General features: G+C 37.3%; 1 protein-coding gene across 1 annotated transcript; it reads left to right on the top strand.

Moving 5' to 3' along the window:
- The first annotated feature begins 21,833 nt into the window (after nucleotides 1-21,833).
- On the top strand, nucleotides 21,834-22,835 carry LOC116886955 (membrane cofactor protein-like). The gene has a single exon (XM_032888454.1). The coding sequence runs from the start codon at nucleotides 21,834-21,836 to the stop codon at nucleotides 22,833-22,835; it is 1,002 nt and encodes a 333-aa protein (XP_032744345.1).
- The last annotated feature ends 2,766 nt before the right edge of the window (nucleotides 22,836-25,601 follow it).

The raw sequence follows: 25,601 nt of genomic DNA, 5'->3' as shown, positions 1-25,601 counted from the left end.
TGATGACTAAGGATGTGGAACATTTCTTTAGGTGCTACAAGTCCATTTGATATTCTTCAATTGAGAAATCTTTGTTTAGCTCTGTATCCCATATTTAATAGGGTTATTTGATTCTCTAGAGTCTAACTTCTTGAGTTCTTTGTATATGTTAGATATTAGCCATCTATTGAAAGCAGGATTCATAAAGACCTTTTTCCAATCTGTTCTTTGCCATTTTGTCCAAATGACAGTGTGTTTTGCCTTGTAGGAACTTTGCAATTTTATGAGGTCCCATTTGTCTATTGGTGATCTTAGAGCATAAGTCATTGGTATTTTGTTCAGGAAAATTTCCCCTGTGCTCATGTTTTCATGGCTTTTCCCCACTTTCTCTTCTATTAGTTTCAGAGTACATGGTTTTATGTGTAGGTCCTTGATCCACTTGGACTTCAGCATTGTACAAGGTGATAAGAATGGATTGATTTGCATTCTTCTACATGCTGACTCCCAGATCAGCCAGCACCATCTGTTGAAAATTCTATCTTTTTTCCACTGGATAATTTTAGCGACTTTGTCAAAGATCAGAAGACCACAGGTATGTAGGTTCATTTCTGGGTCTTCAATTCTATTCCAGTGATCAACCTGCCCATCTCTGTATCAATAGCATAGTTTTATCACTAATATTCTGTGATAGAGTTGGAGGTTAAGGATGGTTATTTCCCCAGGTTTAATATATGAAAATCCATCAACCTAATCCACTATATATGCAAACTCAAAGGAAAAAGAAAATACATGATAATCTCATTAGACGCTGAGAAAACATTTGACAAAATTCAATCCTTCTTAATGGCAAAGATTTGGAAAGATCAGGATTTCAAGATCCCATACCTAAACATAGTAAAAGCAATATACAGCAAACCAATACCCAATATCAAACTAAATGGAACGAAACTTGAAGCAATACCACTAAAATGAGGGACTAGAACAAGGCTGCCCACTCTCTCCATACCTATTCAATATAGTACTCAATGTCCTAGCCAGAGCAATTAGACAACAAAAGGAGGTCAAAGGGATTAATATTGGAAAGAAAGAAGTCAAAATATTACTATTTGCAGAGGATAAGACAGTATAATTATTTAACACCAAAAATACCACCAGAGAACTTCTAAATCTAATAAACAACTTCAGCAAAGTAGCTGGATATAAAATTAACTCAAAAACAAATCAATAGCCTTCCTCTACTCAAAGGATAAACAGGCTGAGAAAAATTAGGGAAATGATGCCCTTCTCAATAGCCACAAATAATATAAAATATCTTGGTGTGACTCTAACCAAACCAATGGAAGATCTGTATGACAAGAACTTCAAGTCTCTGAAGAAAGAAATGGAAGATCTCAGAAGATGGAAAGATCTCCCAGCACATGGATTGGCAGGGTTAATATAGTAAAAATGACCAACTTGCTGAAAGCAATCTACAGATTCAATGCAATCTCCATCAAAATTCCAACTCAATTCTTCACAAAGTTAGAAAAAGCAATTTGCAAATTCACTTGGAATAAGAAAAAACCCAGGATAGCTAAAACTATTCTCAACAGTATAAGTTCTCCTGTGTTGACAGTGAAAATATGAGACTCCAGCCAGGGAAATAGGTAGATTAACTGCAGATATTTATGTCTCCCTCCTCTCTTGTAAAACTTTTTCTCCTCATATCATCTACAGATCTAGAACAGCACATTGGCTACAATTTCCCCTCTTCTCCTCCCCATTTCCACTGGATAATAGTACCTTCCCCCTCAATATTTCCTTCCCTCTACTCATAGCTTTATCCTAGCCCCCAACTCTAGCAGGCATTCCCTGGGAGCCCTCCAGAAAGTATGTCTGAGAAGCAAGTAGGTCAGTGAAGCATATAGGGGAGCTTCAGATATTCACTCTCCCTTCTTCTCTCCCAATCCAATTCCCCAGTCTCATCGCAATGTCTCTAACAGAGTACCTGCTGTGACTTTTTCTCACTTTGTGCTCCCATTACCAGGGTACTAAGGAGATACTGGTAGAAGGCCCTGTTTCCTTCCTTTCTGTGGAACCCTTCAGTCTCCTCTCCTAGTTCATTCCCATTCTTATGTGTTATCTCCCAATACTTAGAAACATTTTATTAAGATCCCCAAGTGGCCTCACCGATCAGGATACCAGAAGAATTCCATATAGGGCAACATACAGCATCTATACCCTCCCAAAAAACCAGAGAAGGCAACAGAAATCCAAGAACAAAATTTTGTCAACCAAAGAAAACAAGACTGGATATCAGAATCTAAAATTACAATCTCGCTAAACCTGTATGTCTAGGCATCAACATAAAAAGACAGACAATAATAGCCAAGACAATATGTCTCCATTAGAACACAGCAACTCTATTATAGTAGGCCCCAATATTTGTAATATAGCTGAAGCACAAGACAAAGATTATAAAATGGACTTGATGAATATATTAGAGACCCTTAAAGACAAAATGAATTAACCCATTAAAGAAATCTATGAAAACGTTAACAGTGGAAGGCGATGAATAAATCATTTTAAGCCATGAAAGAAGAAATGGAATTGATAAGGAAAGCCTAAACTGAGGGAAATTTGCAAATGAATAATTTGGAACTATAACATGAACCCCAGAAACAATCCTCAGAAAATAAATAAAAAACAGAATCACAGGCATTGAAAACATAATAGTAGAAATGGACATCTCACTCAAAAAAAAATGTTATATCTAGAAAAGAAGCTTCTGGCACAAAATATCCAGGATATCTAGGACACCATGAAGAGATTAACTCTACAAATAATAGGAATAGAGGAAGGAGATAAAACCCAGTTCAAAGTTATCCCCCTTTCCAGTTTCCCTTCCACAGGCCCCCTATCCCCTCCTACCTTCTCCCTGTCTCTATGAGAGGGTTTCCCTACCTATCCACCCCCTCCTGCTTCAGTAGCCTAGAATTCACCTATCCTGGGTCATCAAGCCTCCACAGGACCAAGAAACTCTCCTACCAGTGATGCCAGATAAAGCAATCCTCTGCTATGTATCCAGCTAGAACCAGGGTACTCACTCTGTACTCTTTGGTTGGTGGTTTAGTCTCTGGGAGCATTGGGGGATCTAGTTGGTTGATATTATTGTTCTTCTTATGAGGTTGCAAACCCTTTAAGCTACAATGGTCCTTGCCCTAACTTCTTGGAGTCCCAGTGCTCAACCCATTGTTTGGCTGTGTACATCAGTATCTAAATTGGTCCAGCTCTAGAAGAGCCTCTTAGGGGACAGCTATACCAGGCTCCTGTCAGGAACCACTTCTTGGCATCAGCAATAGTGTCTGGATTTGGTGTTGGCAAGTGGGATGATCCCTAGGTGGGGCAGTCTCTAGATGGTCTTTGTTTCAGTTTCTGATCCACTCTTTGTCCCTGCATTTCCTTTTGATAGGAAGAATTCTGGATTAATATTTTTGAGGTCGATGAATGGCTCCATCCATCAACTGTGGTCCAGGCCTACCCATTGGATATGGTTTCTAGAGTTCTATCTTTCCTGTGTTGGGTATTTTGGCTAAAGTCCTCCATGTTGGGTCCTGGGAACATCTTGGGTCCCTGGCATCTGGGACTTTCTAGTAGCTACCTTCAGTTCCCCCTCCCCCACTGTTATATACCTTCTTTCAAATTCCTGAACCTCTCTACGTCTCCCCCATCTCCTCCCATATCTGAACTGGCTCCTCTTTTCCCTCCCCCTCCTCTCTGCCTCCCAGATCCTTTTCTCCCTCTACTTCTCACAGATTATTCTCTTCCCCCTACAGGGTAACATCCACACTTTGGTTTGATCTTCTTTTTTCTTGAATTTCATATGGTCTGGGACTTGTATCATGGGTGTTCAAAGCTTCTTTTGGGCTAATATCCACATATCAGTGAATACATACCATGTGTGTTCTTTTGTGACTGGGTTATCTCAGGATGATATTTTCAAGTTCCATTCATTTGCCTGCGAAATTCATAAAAACTTGTTTTTAATAGCTGAGAAGTACTCCATTGAGTAAATATACAACATTTTCTGTATCCATTCATCTGTTTAAGGACATTTGAGATACTTCCAGATTCCGGCTATTATAAATAAGGCTGCTATGAACATAGTGAAACATGTGTCCTTGTTATATGTTGGAGTATCTTTTGTGTACATGCCCAGAAGTGGTATAACTAGGTCCTCAGATAGAACTATTTCCAGTTTTCTGAGGTACCACCAGAAGGATTCCCAGAGTGATTGCACCAGCCTGCAATCCCACAAGCAATGGATGAGTGTTCCCCTTTTTCCACATCTTCCCCAGCATCTGCTGTCACCTGAGTTTTTGATTTTAGCATAAAGGAGAATATAATGACTATCAAAGTACAAGAACATACAAAACAAGTAACAGACAGGACTAGAAAGTAATTTCTTTGACATACAATAACAAAACCACTAAACATTCAAAGCAAAGAAAGATTATTAAAAGCTGCAAGGGAAAAGACTAAGTTACATATAAAGGAGACATATTAGAATAATACCTGATTTACAATAACTGGAGATTCTAAAGCTAGAGGTCTTGGACACATGTTCTACAGAGTCACAGAGATCACACATGCCACCCTGGACTACTATACCAGCAAAACTTCCAATCACAATAGATGAAGAAATTAAGACATTCATCCATCACAAAACCAAAATTTAACTGTTAAAAACTATCTATAGTTTATCTATCAAAAACTTAAAAATAAAATAAGACAAAACAATCCTATCTGTACAAAAGCACTAGAAATAAATCTCCAATATAAATAGGTTAACTACACCAAGAAAATAAAGAATGAATAATTGCAAACCAGCAGATTAAAAAGGAGAAAACACACACATACACACACACACACACACACACACACACACACACACACACACAGCACACACAGCACACACACACACAGCACACACACAGACAGGCACACTACAAAAACAAAATAACAAGACTCAACAAACACTGCTCATTAATCTCTCTCAATTTCAGTTTTTTGATTCCCCAATAAAAAGACAGAAACTAACAAAAAGGATTCAAAAACAGGATACATCCCTCTGTTGCACCCAAGAAACACACCTTAACATTAAGAGTAGACATCAACTCCGGGTAAAAACAACAAATAAAGATATTCCAAACAAAAGTCCCTAAAAGTCAAGCTGATCTAGCCAATTTAATATCTGACAAAATAAACAAAACTAATGTAAGGGATAAGGAAGGACATTATAAATTTACCAAAAGAAAAATTCACTTAAAGAATATCCCAATTCTAAGAGCCTATGTTTCCAAAACAAGGACATTCAAGTTTATAAAAGAAACATCTAAAATCACATATTGACCATATAGTAACATGTGATTGTGGGTAACTTCCATATCACATGTCCACCAATAGAGGAGTCATCTAGCCAAAGCTAAGTAGAGAAATGCTGAAGCTAAATTTTATAATGAACCAAATGTACCTAACGGATATTTACAGAACACCGAAACACAAAAGAATATGACTTCTCATCAGATCATGAAACTTCTTCCAAAATTGATTACATAGTTAGATATGAAGCAAGACTCAACAAATACAAAAATAAATAAATAAATAAAATTATGCATCCCACCTAACCATCTTGGTGAATATCATCAACAACAGAAAGCCAGAAATGTGTGCATTGCTGAATGAAAAATAGGTCTAAGAGGAAACTATAAAACAAACTAAAGACCTTCTAGAATTAAACGAAATGTATACATGACATACCTGGGACACAAAGAAGTCAGTTCTAAGAGACAAGTTTATAACACAAAGTGCTGACATTAAAAAAAAGAAAAGAATGAACCAATCTCATACTAGCAACTTAACAGCACACATAAGAGCTCTGGGAGGAAAAGAAGAAACCACACCCAAAAGAAATGGTTGGCAAAAATAATGAACTCAATCCCAAAATAAATAAAATATAAACAAAAAAGAGTCAGTGGGACCAAGAGTTAGTTCTTTGAGAAAATCAGGAAGACATACCAACCCTTAGCCAAATTAAATCAAAGGTAGAAGGAGAAGATCCATGATAATAAAATTAGAGATGAAAAGAAAGACATAGCAATAGACACTGAAGAAATCCAGAGAATAAAAAGAACATACTTTAAAAATCTGTACTCTAATAAATTTGAATATCTAAAAATAAGGATAATTGTCTTAATATGTACCATCTACTAAAGTTAAATCAGGATCAGATAAGTAATTTAAACATACCTATAACCACTATTAAAATAGAAGCAGACAAGTTCAACATACTTAGTCATCAGGGAAATGCAAATCAAAACAACCTTGAGTTTCCACCTCATACCAGTGAGAATGACTAAGATAAAAAAACACAAGTGACAACAGATGTTGGTGAGGATGTGGAAAAAGGGGAACACTCCTCCATTGTTGGTGGGATTGAAAGCTGATACAGCTGTTCTAGAAATCAATCTGGAGGTTCCTCAGAAGATTGAACGTAGTACTACCTGAGGACCCAGCTATACCACTCCTGAGCATACGCCCAAAAGATGTTCCAACATATAACAAGGACACATGCTCCACTATGTTCATAGCAGACTTATTTATAATAGCCAGAAGCTGGAAAGAACCCAGATGTCCCTCAACAGATGAATAGATACAGAAAATGTGTTATATTTAAACAACGGAGTACTACTCAGCTATTAAAAACAATGACTTCATGAAATTCATAGGCAAATGGATGGAACTAGAAAGTATCATCCTGAGTGAGGTAATCAAATCACAAAATAACACACATGGTATATGCACTCACTGATAATTGGATATTAGTCCAAAAGCTCATATTACCCAAGATAAAATTCACTGACCACATGAAACTCAAGAAGAAGGACAACCATAGTGTAGATGCTTCTGTCCTTCTTAGGAGGGAGAATAAAAATATTCACAGGAGGAGATATGGAGATAAAGTTTGGAGCAGAGACTGAAGGAATGGCCATTCAGAGACTGCCCCACATGGGAATACAGCCCATATACATAGAGCCACCAAACCCAGTCACTACTGGGGATGCCAAGAGGTGCATGCTGACTGGAGCCTTATATAGCTGTCTCTTGAGAGGCTTTGCTAGAGCATGAAAAATACAGAACGGATGGTCACAGTCAACAATTGAACTGAGAACAGGGTTCCCATTGGAGGAGTTAGAGAAAGGATTGAAGGAACTGAAAGGGTTTGCAACTTCATAAGAACAAATATATCAACCAACCAGAACTCCCAGGGATTAAACCACCATCCAAAAAGTACACATGGACAGACCCGTGGCTCCAGCTGCATATGTAGCAGAGGATGGCTTTGTATGAGGAGAAGCCCTTGGTCCTGCCAAGGCTTGATCCCCCAGTATAAGGGAATGTCAGGGCGGGGAGATGGAAAGGAGTGGGTAGATAGGTGGGGGAACACCTATAAAGAAGGGGAGGGTTTGGGAAACCAGGAAAGGGGGTAACATTTGAAATGTGGATAAATAAAAAAAATCCAATAATAAAACAACAAAAAGAAAAAAAAAAGGTCTCCAAATGTAAAAAGGCTCAGAACCATATTGTTTTAGAGCAGAATTCTACCAGACCATCAAAAATTAATACCAATCTAGAAACTATATTATTGAGCCTTAGAATAGGGAGAAATTATAATTATATTTCTGCCGACTGACCATATTGTCAAAAGACCATAAATTATAGATTCTTAGTCAATCAAAAACCACACATTCTTAAAAAAAATAGCTTTAAAAACATTTATAAAGTTGTTTTGTAACTAAAATACACACTTAGCAATAGATTGACACTTCGAATAGGATTTAACATTTTCTAAAAATATTAAGAATGCTCATTGCAGTAGACACTTAATAAAAATTCTATGATAAGTTGTTATCTTTTGAGGTAAAAGTAAAATACTGGGGTGTGTATGTATATGTGCTTATCCATATTCTAAACAGAAATTGGGTGAGGAAGACGTGTCAACATTAAATAATATGCAAATTGTTTGATGTTGGCTGACCGGAAAAGACTGACATAGAGATCATAGAATGTTACTGATCCCACAGCCAATGCTATCCTGAAATATCTTAGTCCTTTTAACAGCTCTTAACTTTCAATTTCTGACTCTGAGAGCACCTTATTGCGTCTTTTAGAAATCATTCTTAGAATTCATCTCTAGGCACAATACAATCTATGATCCTAGTATCCCTAAACTTAAAAAGACAGAAGAGCAAGATGACAAAGTAAAAAGCAGAGCGATTCTGCTTTGCCATGGCTCATCTCTCTGTTGCCGCCACTAATGGTTATTGACTGTGCTCATCTGGAAATTTCTTGAGGGCTATAAAATATCTTGAAATGTCTTGATCTCAGCTAACCTTTTCCATGGCAGATCTGTACTTCTAGGCACAGGCCATTCATATTTGATTTAACCTAAACTATCTTATTTTACCCTAAAAACTGTTACTGTATTTGAATATCTCATCAGGTGACAAAATACTGAAGCTTCACTGCTAACTTTCCATTGTCCCTTCTAGTCTCAGCTACTGTCAAGTTGTTGCATAAGGTGCTAGGGGATAACGGTGTTCGTACTTATAATTCAGTATCAAAGATACTCACCTCCTACACATCATCAGAGATTGTCCTTATCTTTGTGGCAGCAGTGGCCGCTGCAGTGGCGGCAGACTGGGTGGTAGTCGTGACTTGGAAGGCAGAGACCTTCTACAGGAGATTAGACTGCAGCTCCGTAGGTGAAGGCTTTCTTCATGACTCCCCACAGCAGGTCTCAGCAGAAAGAGACAGTCCATGGTTGTAAACAGTTTATCGTCATGGCAGAAAATAGATGTGTGAAACCCTTTTCAAGGTGGGCCTGAGATTAAACACCTTTTCCAGGGAAAAATGTCTGGGAAAGGAAGCTTATTGGCTAAATGCTCCGGACCTCTAGGTACCTCGTTAGTATGGAGAACTCTGTCTTAAACCTATGTGACCATAGGACCTGATTCTTTTATTTGAGAAGCATGGCATCTGGTCCAAGTCTGATCCAGGGAGCTAGAAGTCACCTATGCCTCAGGTATGTGCCCACCACATCTCCGGATCGCCACCTGCTCTACCTTACCAAACTTGCTGGCATGGTTTTACATCCCACTGTAACTCTTACTCTGGTAGGTCCTACGTAGTCATGAAATTGCTTTCTGACCAATCCCAACAATAATAACGTCTGTGGAACAAACATAATTCCTAAGTGGCACAGTGTGCAGCCTAACATGATACGTTAGCAGAACCAACTGGAAATGTTTCAAGATCCGTGCTCAGTGGAGTGACATGGAGCATGTGAATTAAAATGGGACACTCGGGTCTGCTGCGCCAGAACAATTCCGACTGCGGCGCTGCCTTTGCTGTCTGTGAACTCAGACACGGTTTCAGCTGCCAGGCTCCTGAAGCCTCAGATGGCGACCTTTAAGGGCTCCAGGAAAATAATTAACTCATGTGTAAAGTGGAAACTGATTGTATCATGCCCTCTGATTCACTGTGTTTTATTCTTAATTTGGTGAGATAATAGAATAAATTGCCCTGGTTTCAAGCACACATAATTTCAAGTATTTCTTTTTATGATTATTGCGAGTAGCACCAAATGCCTTTAATATAAAAACAAGAATAAGAAAAGCAAACTGGCTTCCTGTAAAGCCCTATTTATAAGCTTCGAGTGTCTACAATTTAATAGTTTCAAATGTTTATGGTGTTCTTTCAAAAAATTTTTGCCTTAAGCCGTTTTCCCCTCTATTGATGATGTGCTTTATTAAAAATTCAATAATTGAATTTCAGCAGCAGATTGTAAAATACTATATTACATTTATGGTGAGGCATAAAGTTCTTTAAGTCCTTTTTGGCTAACGCTGCTATCCAGAAAATTATTTTTTTTATTATTGAGATGTTTTGAGGGTTTTTTAATAATGTGGTTATTAGGTCAAATATGACCATGGGAAATTCTGCTTCTAATAAAGCCTCTAAAACCACAGTTAGTTAATAGAGATAAAAGTCTTTTGCCCACTGGATAATACAGTTTCTGGCACTTGTTTGTGTTTTTACTAATTCGAACTGTGTACTAAGAAAATACTGTGGGGAGCAAAGCAGTATTAGATTATCTAAATGACTTTCAGATAAATATGGCTTAAGCCTTCTTGCAGAAACTCAGTTATTTTTCTTCCTGACCAACATGTAACATAAAATGCCTTTTCTATGTTTTATTCCTGCTCTCCCGACACATCACACACTGTAGATCAGGCTACCCTGGAATTCACTAGGTTGTGAAGGAGAATTCACTAGCTGGTGAAGAGTCATCTCCAGTCATCCTCCGGCCCCGCCACTGCTGAATGCTATGTGGGTCACCATATCCAGTCTTTATATGAAAATTTTATAAGCAATCAGTTAATTCCTTGCCAAGGATATGAAAAGGGAGAAGATTTATGGTACTAAGGATTTTATAGAATGACATCAAATCCTTATAATAACAAAATACTACATATTTGATATTTGTTCTAAGGTACTTATTAAGAAAAGATAGGTGATCAAGCTCTTGCCCAAAGCCTTGAGGAGAGCCAGCTTCAGACTTATAGATATTTTACATACAGAGTTCCAAACTGAATATGGATGGATCTCAGAGACACCGGAGTTTTCTGAACTTCCCCTGTCATCCAATTCCTAGGCCTCTCTAAAAGCCCGATCCCCTCCCAGAACCAAACTGCCCTCCTATAAGCAGGAAGGGAAATGCAGGCAGTGGAATGTTTGTGTGTTACTGTGCCTGTTCACCTGGCCCTGCAGGCTCATTTCTCTATCCACTCGTTTCTGCTTTCAGGCATTTATTCCATAGTCATTAAATAACTTCTGTTGAACATTAGGGTTAGTAGATAATATATTTCTTATCTGAAAGCTTAATTTTTATTGAAAATTGATTATTTTTCACACAGTAAAACCTGTGCATGCCCTCCCAATACTCTTCGCACTTCTTCCTCACCGCCTCTGTCATCCAGATCCACCCACTTTCTGAATCTCATTGGAAACATTGATAAAGAAAACAGGCCTCTGAAGGAAAATAATAAAGTAGGATAAGACAAAAATAAACACATGGGACTAAGACAAAACAAACAAAAAAAAAAAAGTCAAGGGAAAAAAGCACTAAAAAATATATATATATATATATATATATATATATATATAGATGCATGAACCCTTTTGTTCGCACTCAGAAATCCCATAAAAACACAAAATCAAAAGTCATCCGTGCAAAGAACATAGAACATAATAGGATGGAGGAGGGAAAGGGGAGGAGAGAGGAGGAAAGAAAGGAAGGAGGAGGAGGAGAGAGAGAGGAGAGAGAGAGAGAGAGAGAGACAATTTTGAGACAAGCAACCTCTGCCTTGAGTTTTTGGTGGCCATCTACAGCTAGGCATTGCACCTGCCTTTAAGGTCAGTTCCTCAGCGAGACTCCATTTTTCCTTGCATGTGGTTATCATTCATAGATAGCTTCTGAGTTAGGAATGGAGAATGTTGTCCCTTTTCCTTTCAGCTCTAGGACCTTCTGCAGGGTTCCCTAAGCCCTGAGGAGGGATTTGATGGAGACATCTTATCCCATCTTGGGCTAAGTGTTCTACGTTCTCAAGCTGTGTCTGTTTGGTGGTCTCTACATTCGTTCTCACCTGCCACAGGAGAAAGCTTCTCTGACCATGACTGAGCACAACACTGATTTATGAGTATATTGGAATGTCAACAAGTCATTTTGTTGTTGTACTTCTAATTAAAACAACAGTATTTGGTGTGAACCAAGGTCCCTGGGCTGTTTAACCTTAAGCCTCAGTTACGTAAACAATGCTGTATATGAGATATGTCTTGTCCAGTAGGTCATAAGTCAAATCAGATATCGATTGGTTACTCCCACAAATTGGTTACTCGATCATTGCACCAGCATATGTTTTAGGCCAACCTTTCACACCATTGAGGGGTTTGCAGCTCAGATGGTCTTTCTTCTTATGTAGTGTGCAGAACTGTACCAAGAACTTGAACCCCTGGGAGTGATGCCTCTATCTAGTCATCAGCTTGACTTCCCCGTCTTCAATGAGTTTGTAGAGGTGATGTCTTCAACAGTGGGGTCTTACTGAGGTCAGTATGTGGAGAGCAATCTATATATAGTCCTGGCAGCAACCCTAGTTGTTTGTGGGTTCCCATGAGACCCCTTCAGACAACATTCAATTTGATGTAACTTAATCCAAGGACTAGAAACAATATTTAGTAACATGAGATGTCAAGTTTGGGCTCTGTCTCTCCCATTATTTGACAATTTTATTTAGATGACCTTCATGTAAGTATGTTTTAGGAGTCTACTGTATTACATTTCCATACTTCCTCTCTAATGGACCCTAAAAGTCTTCTAGCTTTCCCCAGTTTCCCTCCCTTAGCCTTCTCTTCTACCCCCGACCTTGCTTGATCCACCCATTCCACCCCCTACTCCAGTGTTGTCTAACCATAACTATATATTCTATTTCTTTTTCTAGAAAGCTCTATCTGTCCCCAAGAGCCCTTATTCTATATGTAACCTCTATAGCTTTACACATTATAGCTTTGTTATATAAAGGCTTACAGCTAATATCTACATATAATACACTGAATATCATTCTGGGCCTGGTTTACCTCAATCTGGATAATTTTTAAATTTTCATCTATTTACCTGAGAAATTCATGGTTTCATTTTTAATAGCTGAATAATATTCTATCACATAAGCAAGCCATATTGCCTTTATACATTCATTTTTTGAGTGTTATCGAAGTTGTTTCTCATTTCTGGTTATTATGAATAGAAAGAAATGAACATAGTTGAGCAATTGTCTCTGTGGTAAAATGGAGCCTGCTTTGGATATAGTGTTAAGTGATACAGCTGGATCTTGAAGTAAATTGGTTTAAAGCTTTCGAAATAAAAAGGCAACATTTGGAACATAAATAAATAATTTAATAAGAATAAATTAAAAGGTCTGTAGATTAAAATTGATAATATAGGCCCAACAAATTTCAATACCTCCTCCCTGACCCAGGATCCTATTACACTTTTTTCTAGATAAAACTTTGGCAACTGGACTTTTGTCAAATAAATAGATAACAAATGAAAAGGACTGCTGCTTTTATAAAACATAAGTCTTTGCCTATGCAAGCGATAGTGAAAACTTGGGATGAAGATGGGTGGTAAGTTGGCCTATGCAGCCTTGTAAGCCTTTTGCATAGGTTACCACACTCAGCAGGATGCTAATGATGAGCACAAGTCCCACTGTGTGATTAAGAGAAAGAGAGCTTTTCACATCTCTCTTAGCTGAGGGTAAAAGGTAATCTTATATTTCAATTCTCATGTATAGCCCTTAGAAATTTTCCAAAATACCTACTGGCAGAACAGTCTAATAGAAGTACAACATTAAGTCGTAGCTCTTTTTGCCATCACACCACTATCTTCAACTACTTCTAAGATTTTCTGAAAAAAAGGAAAAATGGGTAACCATAATTTGACAAAGGTCTAATTAAATTAATAAACAGGCAACATCTTGAAAATGAGTAATAACTTAGATGACTTTGCATCCTGGCTCTAGATGTACAAGGGCTTATATGGACAATACTTACAAAGTGGTAACAACATGATCAACAGCCATGCTGTCCTCAGTGTCCTGAGCTCCAGCATTCTTATTGTATTTCACTTAGGGTTCCCACTTCCTTAATGCAAACACATAGGTGGCAGGAATAATAATGTCATTTATACTCTATAGCAGCAATAGTTCTGGGAGAGTGATGCAGTAAAGAACTCTGGCCACAAGTTACAGTTAATGTCAGAAGCATTTGCAAAGAAAAGAACATGCCTGTGTGATAATAGTAAGAAATCAGTCATGATCTGTATATTTGTTCCCTCCAAATTCATGTTTAGGCTTAAGTGCCATTGTGATAATATTAACTGGAATCCTCAAGAAGTAATAGGGTAACTGACTTGTCATCATGAATGGATCAGTGTCATTGCTGTGGGAAGTGGCTCATTATCACAGGAGAGCATGCCTTATAAAATGACAAAGCTCACCCCCTTTCTTTCATTAGTTTCTCTGTATTTGCACTGTAGTCCTATGATAATTCCTGCCATGGTTTGGAACAGAAGACCCTCACCAGATGCTAGGGACTTCACTTTGGATTCTCAGTCTATCAAACTGGATGCTTACACCAATTGCCCATTGGCCCAATATGGGATATCTGGTTACAGCAATACAAAACAGCTTAAGTAATGATAGAATAGAAAGTCTTATATCTCACAGGAAATTAACACACAAGAGCTAGGTGATCACGGGACTACAACATACTAATTTTTGTTAGAGGACAAAACAAGGATGGAAAAACACTTAAGGTGGTAGAAGGATGGCTTTAGGTTACCCATTCCTCTCCCTGCAAACTAGGAAACAGTAAAAAGAGACCTTACACCATAGGCATGGTCGAGCAATTCCCATGGCCTAGGACTATAAGATGACCTGGGTAGAAAGAAGCTTTAGGAGCAATGACCTATAGCTTGTTGTGAGACACAGACTGGAGGAGAGTCTGCAAACACAGACTCCAAGTTAGATGCTACAACAAGCCAAAATAGAAGCTTAGAAGGTTCATCATGGCTAGAACTACCCTACTAAAAAAATTCTGGTTCTTTGTATTGAAATAAAATCACACACACACACACACACACACACACACACACACACACACACACACTTCAAAGTGGAGATTCAGAATTTAGATCTGTAGTAACAGGGAATAAATACCATTTAACACAGCATAAGAATTGATAGTGGTTTATTTGAATAGATATTTCTGAAATATTAATGGACACAAACTAAAAAAAAAGTTGTAATTCTATCATTAATACAAAACCAGAGGAAAAGAGTTTAAAACGTAAAAGATAGAAGTGATTCAAGCAGAATTAGAAATGGAAAAATACATTACAACCGATTTCACAGAAACACAAAAGATCATAAAAGGTGGTTATGAACAATTATATGCCCCAAAATGGAAAACCTAGAAGAAATGGATGCATTCCTGACACAGACAACCTTCTGAGATTGAATTCTGGAGAAACAAGAAAGTTAAATAAATCAATAGCAGGAGAGATTGAATCAGTATTAAAAAGTCTGCCATGAAAGAAACTCTAGGATCTGATAGCATTGCTGGATTCTTCTAAGCATATGTCATATTCCTTTTAAAGTTTATTTTTATCTGACACACAAAAGTGTGTCATACAGCGAGGAAGCACAGTAAAGTTTCTACCTATATGTTGTATAATATTTCAGTGTGGTATGAATACTTATTTCATCAATCGTTTATTATTTCTTTGTAATAAAAACAGTCAGAATCATTTCACATGTATTCGTGATTTTTTATGACTTATAGTCAATACATATTACAATATCAAATCCAAACTTTGTATTCCTTTCTATAACTTGGTAACCCACTTCCATGTCTCTTGGCATTTAGTTAATGCAATTCTATACTCAATGTGTATAAAAGCAACTTTTTAAGAGATAGAGCATGAAGCTCTGGTCTTTTTATGCCTCAATTCCCCATCATCATCCTGCCTTATGCACTGTTGGAAGCTGGGTCTAGCACTTTATACTTAAGAAACAACAGTGCAGCACTGACCTAGGACCCAATCCCTGCTTCATATCACTTAACACAATGATGCCCAGTCCTACCCATGTCATAAAGGGCCACATTTCATTTTTTATAACTTTTATGTTTTATATATCCAATATATTTTGTTTACCTAGCCATCATTTTTCTCATTTCTTGATGAATTTTCCAACAATAAACAGAAAATACAAAGGTGTCATCAATATACTGATGTCATTTGCTTTGGATACTGTCCTTGTCATTGTTCTACTGCTGTGGAGAGACACCATGATGAGAGTAACTCCTACGGAAAAAGAAAACTTTTAATTGGGCTTGGTTACAGTTTCAGAGGTTCCATTCATTCATACTCATATGGTGACACACTAGGCAGAAATGGTACTAGAAAGTTATCTGACAGTTCTACATGTGGCTCTGCAAACATCAGGAGGAAACGCAGGGCCTGCCTTGGGATTCTGAAACCTCAAAGCCTAAACCCAGTGGCATACTTCCTTTAAAAGGGACACAACTATTCCAACAAGGAGACACCTTCTATTCCACTCCCTAATGACTAAGAGTATGAACCTCTGGGACTATTCTTATTCATATCATCACAGATAAATACTCAGCAGATGTATTGCTAGTTATGTTACTGCACTTAAGGGTCATGACCTGTACATCAGCAAACCAGATTCAGTTATCTGTCCCCAATAAGCCAATTAAAGGAACCAATTAACAGTGAAAACCAGAATAAAGAGGTACATAGAAATCAAATCTCTCTCCTCACTTCATCGACAGGGGTTCTGACAAGAAGTAGGGTTTGAATAGAGACCAAGCCCAAGAAAGGCCTTGGGAGATGGCTCTGAAGATATGAGCACATGTTGCTTCTGCAGAAGACCTCAGTTGGGTTCTCACGGTGGCTCACAGCTGTTGGGAACTCAAATTCCAGAGACTCCAATACCCTCTTCTACCTACATGTGGTATGCAGACATACACGCAGGCAAAACACCCAAACATAAAATAAAAGTAGAAAGTCTTTTTTCAAAAGAAAAGGAAAAGAAAGCAAGAAAAACAACTAAGTGGTCCAGGAAGGCATGCTAGCTACTGCAAGGTCTGTTTCTCCTACAAGTTCTTATGACAAATTTTAAATCCTTCTCTACGAGATAAACTCATCCTCCTCATGCCCCCTGGAACTTCAGCCATTTCTTTTCCCATCAAGAGTTTCCTGAGGAAATTCTAACCTCTTGAGTCTTGAGTTCCATTCTTTCAATAGTCCCACATCAAGGGTGGAGGCACTTTCGTCCATTTAGAATATTCTCATTCCTACCAACAGAAGAGTGGTAGTTGTATTTCCATTCACCCCTTCTACCATGGCTGGCCTAATTTCCATCCCTCTCAAAAGTGCTCAAGATTAACTTTTACTATCATCTCCTCATCACTGGCCTGGTTGTCTTTGTTGATAGTATAACCATTTTTACTAGGATGGGATGATATCTCATCAGGGTTTGAGATGCATTTCTGTGCTGATCTGTGACCAGCAGCTTTCTATGTACTTTGCAACCATCTGAAGATCTTTGCTGAGAGAAAAAAATGTGTATTTAGAGCTATTCCATATTTCTAGCAAATTTAAATTATTATTCTATTTTTATGCTGTTGATCTTGTAAATTCTTTAGAGTTCTTTGTATATTTTGAATATCAGTCTATACTTAAATGTTTTTATTGAAAATTTTCTCCTATTGTTCAGGTTTCCTATATACTCTAGATTATGTCCTTGTTATATAAAAATATTTAGCATAATGTGATACAGTTTGCCTGCTTTAGCTATTGCTTCCTGTATTGTTGTGATCATCTGTTAAAAAATATAGTCACAATCCAAAATTAGGATAAAAAATAATAAAAGTTCTATAAGAAATGAAATGGAGAACGAGAAAATAATAAAAATATATAACACGAAGATCTCACTAGAAGCATTAGATAGGTACATTATACTACCTAGGGAAAAGAGAGAGGCAATTATTTATCCCATTGATATGAGGATGAGGGCCACTGGCCCAAATGATGTCCAAATTAATTTAAGGAGGCAATTAATTAAAGCAAGATTTGTGTGTACTAGCTGTCTCTTCTCAAAGGTAGAATTCAAGAGGTCAGCATTGGTCATGCAAATGCTAGAGAGTTTATAGTTTTGGAGTAAGGGGTTTCTAAATAGGACATAAGGCAGGGAGAGTTGCAGAAGCTGAACATAAGCATAACAATTTGTCCTAACAACCTCCTGAAACAAAGGCAGGTTAGCAAAGTGGTCATAACACAGTCGTCAGAACAAGGTGACGAGGTAGGCATAGTCATTTAACTTTTTGAAACAAAGACAAAACCTTTTCCTGGATCAGGCAGTGCAGAACCTTTTATAGTTGAGTTTACAGGTGGGACTCAGTCCAACCCTTTAGAATCAGAGATTTAATCATAAACATGAGTGAATCTAGTTTGACGTTCCTCTAAGACGGCTTACAAGCCCCAAGATGGAAGCCAGCTGGCTTATCAACAATGTGAATACAGAAAATCAGATATATGTAAAAGAAAATTCCTGAAAAGAAACTATCAGAGCAAAGTCTGATGGATTAATCCACTGAAATTTTAATCAATGTGAAGAGTTTGAATGTGGCTGATAAACTAGCTAAATTCCAATTCCTTTCTTCATTTTCCTAGCAACATAGGGTGGTACACTGTATGCAAATTAATAAGTCTGATACAAAATGTCAACAGAATGATGATGATTCATACTAGGTAGACAAAAGAAACTGGCTAAAATTGAGCAGTACTGAATATGAGAGGGTCTAGGAATCTTAAAGATAGCATTTAGTAGTCATTTTACACTGTATATCAAGACATAATACTGCACATGGTAAATATGTATGTTTTATTTATCAATCTGGGCTACCTTCAGCTCACTAAGGTTCCGTTGCTTGTCTGTCTCTGTATCAGACCCAACATCCTTGTGAACAGAAAACAGGCTTTGGAATGTATTATCAAATATTCTTATTCTCCACCAATGGAAGGCTAAGATTGTTCTCAGGCCGGATCCAAAGCCAATCTCCCTGTCTGTATCCTGCTTATCTGATGCACCTACTAATTTATTTCAAAAGTCACTTTCATTTATAGCTTTGCTCATATAAAACTTCATGAAATAGCTTGCACATTACAACATAAAACCCAGAGTGACTGAGTCCCATGTTTCCTGGGCCATGGTCACTCAAATTTGGCTCCAGATCCTCTGTAGTGAAGAATGTGCGTGTGTGTGTGTGTGTGTGTGTGTGTGTGTGTGTGTGTGTGTGTGTGTGTGAATATATGAAAAGAAACTATTATGACTGGCACAACAGAAATCTAAAACTTCACTGAGATTACTATAAATAATTGTTAGTCAATGAACTTGGTAACCCAAAACAAATGGCCAAATTCCTAGGCATATATGTATCTTACCATGACTAAATCATAGGAGATATAGAAACACTCACCAAACTGACAATAAATAACAACAACGTTAAATCAGGACAAGTGTGTGACCAAAGAGAAGCTTCTTACCAATTGTTTCAATGTTGATTTGTACCAAAAATTAAAAGAATACCTATTATCTGCAAGTTATTTCAAAAGAATTGATCCATGTAGGCTCTATGAGGCTATGCACATAAAGAAAATCACATAACATGACAGGAAGAAAAGTAGATGAAAAAAATTAAAGGCCAAAAGCCAATGTCCTCTAAACACATATACACATCAAATAATAATAGCAGTAATCTAAATCCAAAAACAAATTCCAAAACTTGCTCACAAATTTTTGACTGTCCAGTGTGAATCACAACAATATAAGGGTATTATATAATATGAAAAATAATAAATCTAATATACAATAACAACAGAATGAAGGAAAATGCTTCACATTATAACTTTTGCTGGTTGATAAAAGATAGTGGATAAAATTTATCTATCATGAATATGTGACTTGTAGATATCTTAGTGATATAAATTCAAAATATAAAACAAGACGTAATACTGGACATGGTAATATATATGTTTTCTTAGATACACTGCAGTGACACAAACAGGGAAGACATCTTGATGGATCTACGAGTGTCCAGAGTCTGAAATAAGTGTGAGACACCCACTGACAATTCCAGCATCATTAAAAATCTTCAGGGAGATTATAATTTCTCAAGGTTAACAGGCTCAGTCAAAAATATACCCTGTTATGATTTATTGTATATCATTGGAAAGGAATTGTTTTTATTGATTGGCAAATTGGTAAAAAATACATAAATGGTATAAAATTGTCTGATATAAGTAATATGTTTTCCCCTTAGCATGTAGATGATGTTGGTTATCAAAATAAAATGTAACCAAAAAACTAAATTTGTGTAGAAGAAAGGGATAAGGTTGCTTGAGGAGGTGACACTCTCCATATGCTCTGTGAATAATACAAAAATAGTTTATTACATGATATTCGGTGAACTTGATCTCAGGAGCCACTAGTAAATTCAAATAGAGTAAACAAAATTTTTGTCAATTTAAGTTAGAGAAAATATGTTAAGATCATTCTCAGTAGTGGTGAAATCCATATTCCAACATTTTAAGTATACACACATGCCACAAGTTTGTGTGTTTCCTGTACTTGTTCAACTGTTTAATTTATTCTTCCTTTCTCTATTTTTCTTCTCTTTTGTTTACTTTTTACATTTGCCTAGGGTTTCGGGGCTTTTTTTGTTGTTGTTTTGTTTTGTTTTTCGTTTCTGAAGAGAGACAATGTGGAGTTGAATGGTTCAGAAGGTGAAATCTGGAAGGAGATAAGGAAGAGGAAAACAGAATCAGAATATATTGTATAATTTTACTAAAAAACAACTAAAACTTGAATAAGAAATAAATGGTAGGACACAAGAAAGTCAAAATGTTTCTGGGCTGATTTATTATAAGTAAAATGAGGAAAACCTAGAAGAAGGAAAGATATTGTATAAAGAAAATGGTCACTGACTGCAAACAACCAGAATTTGCAGCAGAGAAGGGGGAATTTTGAAAGCTGTGACCAAGAATCACTACTCAATTAGCTTACCCTCAAGTGAAGTTGATACAGTAGCTCATTTGTCTTCCAAATTTTAAGCCTAATTCTGCTTCGTTAATTCATTGTCTTTTTTTTTTCTTCCTGAGAAAAGCTAATTAATCATCAATGTAGCATGTCCACTATGCTCTGGTGGCCGAGGAGAATCATGACAGATTGGGAAAAATCCTTGGGGGCAAACTTTCTCTCTGTTACCTGCATATCCTGGGATTCCTCAGTGAACTGAAGCAAGGAAATACTATTCCTAAAGGCATGGGTCATAATCAGAACTGTAGACTGAGATGAAGCCTGAACAAAGAAGCTAATGATTAATAAGTTTCAATGGCTGACTACACTCATATTGGCCTATCTCTCTGGTAGATCTTTTCGTGCTACAAGTCGATGTCTATGAAGGCACCTCATGAAGGCATGAGAGTGAACTGATCTACCTGGAGCTACTGTCCAAATAAGAAGGTATGAATCAATAGTACCTGATGAATTCTAATGTTTCAGGCTGAGTCTAAAGGCACTGCCATAGCCTCTTTAAGGACTCCATTTCCTGTTGCCATAGGATAACACCCTCATTACAGCATTTGAAATTTGCCTTTTTTTTTTCTTTCTAAGCCCCATTTTTTTTTCTAAATTCCTCATTTAAATCCTGGAATATTTCAAACAGGCTCCAAGAACACAGATTTTTATCATCAGGCTTCCTTAGAGACAAATTCAGACAGAAATCCCCAGTAATATGTATCATCTAGGAATTGATCTTTAAAAATAAAGAAATCACCTTGCCGATGAGATGAACAAAGATTAAGCATTGTGGATTTCAGTTGGATAGAGGAAATCTTACGCCTCCATTGAAGTGTCGAAAGACCCAGTCCAGGCAGGACTTTTATTGACCTTCTTCCTGGGCGTGGCCCTAGCCACGCCCATCAGCCGTCTAGCCTCAACACTTGGTGGATTTAGGGATTGCTGCGTAGGGTGGAATCAGACTGGAGAAGACTCTGCTTGGGTTTTTTTTTTAACTCATTTAAATAAAACCTGACCTGATAACCAGAAAGGATGCCTTGCCAACACTGCCTTGACCCCTTTTCTTCTCAGTGCTTTCTTGTGACCCTCCTGGTAACCCTGTTGTCTACGTCGTCTGATGCCTGTGGTCAGCCACCTACATTTGGAAACATGAAGCTCACTGGAGATCTAAAAACCAGTTATGGGACTGGGGAACAAGTGAAATACTCATGTAGACCAGGATACATGCAACGATCCCGCAACATCTCCAGTGTGTGTGGTGCAGATGGCCAGTGGTCACCCATTTCAAAGGACGCATGTCGCAGAAAATCATGTCCAAGGCAAGATGATCCTGTAAATGGTCAAGTAATCCTTGTGAATGGAACTTCTGAGTTTGGTATGCAAGTTGAATATGTTTGTAATCCTGGATTTTATATAATTGGTCAAAGAATTCTATATTGTATTCTTATGGGATCAGGGGTGCAGTGGAGTGAGGAGGCCCCAATATGTTCAAAGATTTTATGTAAACCACCTCCAAATATAGAAAATGGAGAATTCTTCCCAAATCATAATGACGTGTTTGAGTATCACGAAGTGGCAACATACAAATGTAAACGTGTATCTGGCCAGGACGAACTGTCACTTGTTGGAGAGAGTCAGATTTATTGCTCTGAAAATAGATCATGGAGTGCTGACCCTCCTAAGTGCAAAGTGGTCAAGTGTCCGCAACCTGTAATTGAAAATGGGAAACAGACATCAGGATTCAGCAGGAAATACTCTTACAGAGCAACGATCATGTTTGAATGTAACCAAGGGCTTTACCTTCACGGGAGCAATAGAGTTGTGTGTGAGGGTGACAGTACATGGCAGCCACCGATTCCAGTGTGTCGGAACCAGCCACCTCCTCCCACGTCACCTTCTCCCGTGCCATCCCACCCCACAACACCTTCCAGTACAAAAGTTCCAATCTCTAGCAAAGGGACATCATCTAATTTTGGAGATTCAAATGTCTGGATCATTTCTCTGATAATTATGGCTCCATTGAAGTTACAGTAATTTGCCTGGCCTATTCAAAACATCCTCAAAGAGAGAAGAAAGGTGGAACAGAGGCATAAACTGCAGACACCTCCTACATGAATACATGAATTCTTCTAATCATATCAGGCTGAATGTTTTCCACATGCTGATTTATAGTCTTATTTTTTTCATTCTATTAAAAATCTTCATATATACCGTAACAACTCTGTAATTTCAATCTCATAGATGCATCTGTTTAGTCATAATGGGAATGCAATGGGAACATAATGTAGCTTAAATGTAGTCATCTTTGGAAAGTTTTTGAAGTTGGGTTAGGAATATATTGCCTGTTTTCCCTTAAATAACACACATGCAGATACATTTGTATAAATTCTCTGAGATAGTATTAACACAGAGAAATGCTAAGATATGTGCACTTATAGTTAAAAATAAGACCATGTTTGATTAATAAATGATAATTTGAGGATTTTTTATAAAGAATAATGTTCTAATCCTAACATATACTTACAAATTTGAATGTACTGCTTCAACCTTTAGTCACTAAAGCTAAAATCTGTAGTGTAAGACTACAGCGTGCTTTTCTTCCTCATCCATGAATATTATAAAATTTTCATAAATTAATCCATGGCCCTCTGTACTTTTCACTTTTGTCATTGATAGTAATATCTTTGCTGGTCATTTAAGGCAGCATGAATGTTATGTATGGTACTCATTTCTCCCTTGATAATTCCCAATAATCCAAATTAAAAAAGTTCAGGAAGACTTTAGACTCAGATTAATGCCTCTGTGAGTTAGCACAGTCTGAAATCCATAACAATTTTAGCCCTTGGGTCCAACTGAATGTCTTGAGCTTTTATTTTACTTAAACAGAAATTCATATACTGAGTAACTGACTCCAAGTCATTGCTATGGGTGATTTTTTTACCCCTCTTAAAGAAATATATTATTGTAAACATATCATCAGTAAGTAGGCACTTTCATAGAACAAACTCAAATATATTCAAGTTATGCCAGAATCTAACCCACTTACAACAACTTTGCCATTAGAAACACTCAGATCTGTAGTATTAATTCTTACCTCATCTGGAAAGCTGGAAGTCGGGAAACATTGTTTCCTGGTGCACTCTATACTTCTCACATTAAAGACTGAGAGACAGGAACATAGCTCGCATGTATGTTCATGCTCAGACAGGATAGCCCTCTCCTACTGTCTAGAGAGTCTTTTCTGAGCAGGCCAGAAAGCAAATAAAGGAAACTCTCTTTCTAATTCAAATCATAGTTTTACAACTATGTTTTAAACATTTATGCATATGAGTATATATTATTTATAAACATTATATACATATACATATATATTCACAAGTTGGGTTAGAAAACTGTTACCTTAAAAGGAACATGACTGGGATTCAAGTGTGAATCTGAGTGATGTTGTTTTGCTGCACAGAGACAAGGACACTACATACTGGAAGTGCCCGTTTGCTTTGGGACCACTGGAGACACGTTGGGAAGAAAATGAGCAGAAATAAATAATAATTCTGCAATTAAAGGAGTTAAAGTTTTATAGTACTATTTTGACATGTTTTTCAAAAAAATGTACCAACTGCTTAGAATCAAGGAATAGCAATAATCTTTAAAAAATACTAATAGCTTTTTACTGATTATTTTATACTTAAAGGAATTTACTCTTACACTAAATTATTTTCCAGGGTGAGGTTAGAGTTTGATGTTAAAATGCCTGTCCAGCATTTGTCAGACTCAGGGTTTGATCTCAGCACTGCAATTCATATTTGAGATTTTGTTTGACAAATAATTGACTTTAACTTGAAAGTACACTAATTTTTTTTTAAATGTTCAAATATCAGGAAGAGAACCTCTTCTGGTTTAAAAGCCTTTTAAGAACAAAAATAAAGTAAAATGATAATTTTCATACGCAGTGACAGTAATTGTTCATTTTATTGAAATTGGCTCTTCAAATCTATTGAGAATAAGGCTGCACATCTGATACTGGATCTGGCACAGCATATCCATAATCCCTTCTGCACGGATGGCTGAGATAGAAGGATATATTACTCAAATACTAACTGGGATACAGAGTCAGAAGACCAACTTAGGAAACTTAATGATACTTTCATAAGTTAAAAAAAAGAGCTGGAATATAGCTGGGTGGTCCAATGCTTGACTGTCCTTCACCCTCCCTATTACACACACACACACACACACACACACACACACACACACACACACACACACACACACACACACAATTTGTAGAACTTTCCAAATAAAAAAGCATTTTTTTTAAATTGGACCAGCAGTATCTTTTTCAAGGTATCTGAATATCTTAGGTGGTCCCTAGCTTCTTCTTTCTACTGGATTGATAGGAAAACAAAAGACTGGGCTTTTGATCTGCTAGAGATGAACTATCCCGGGAATATTTCTGAATAGCAAGAGAGAACTGCTTGAAGAACTCTGTGGAGGTGAACAAAGAGACCTGGCTGGAGATCACCAATGAAATTAGAACAGAAAGAAAGTAATCTGTAAGGCTGTCTTGAGCAGAACTTAGGCTTTCAGCTTGGACCCACAATTTGATTTCTTTCCTTTTTTTCTTTTTTCTTCGGTATTTTCTATTTTTGCATTTTAACTTTTATCCCCTTTTGTGATTACTCCTCCGGAAACCACCTATCCCATCTGCCCTCCCCCTGCTTCTGTGAGAGTGCTCCCCCACCCCCACCCACTTCCTCTCTACTCTTGGCCATGGCATTCTCCTATACTTGGTCATCAAGC

The sequence above is a fragment of the Rattus rattus genome, chromosome 18 (genome assembly GCF_011064425.1).
Source record: "Rattus rattus isolate New Zealand chromosome 18, Rrattus_CSIRO_v1, whole genome shotgun sequence".
Taxonomy (NCBI): domain Eukaryota; kingdom Metazoa; phylum Chordata; class Mammalia; order Rodentia; family Muridae; genus Rattus; species Rattus rattus.
Note: the sequence above shows the minus strand (reverse complement) of the source record. Positions and strands in the feature narration are given on the sequence as shown.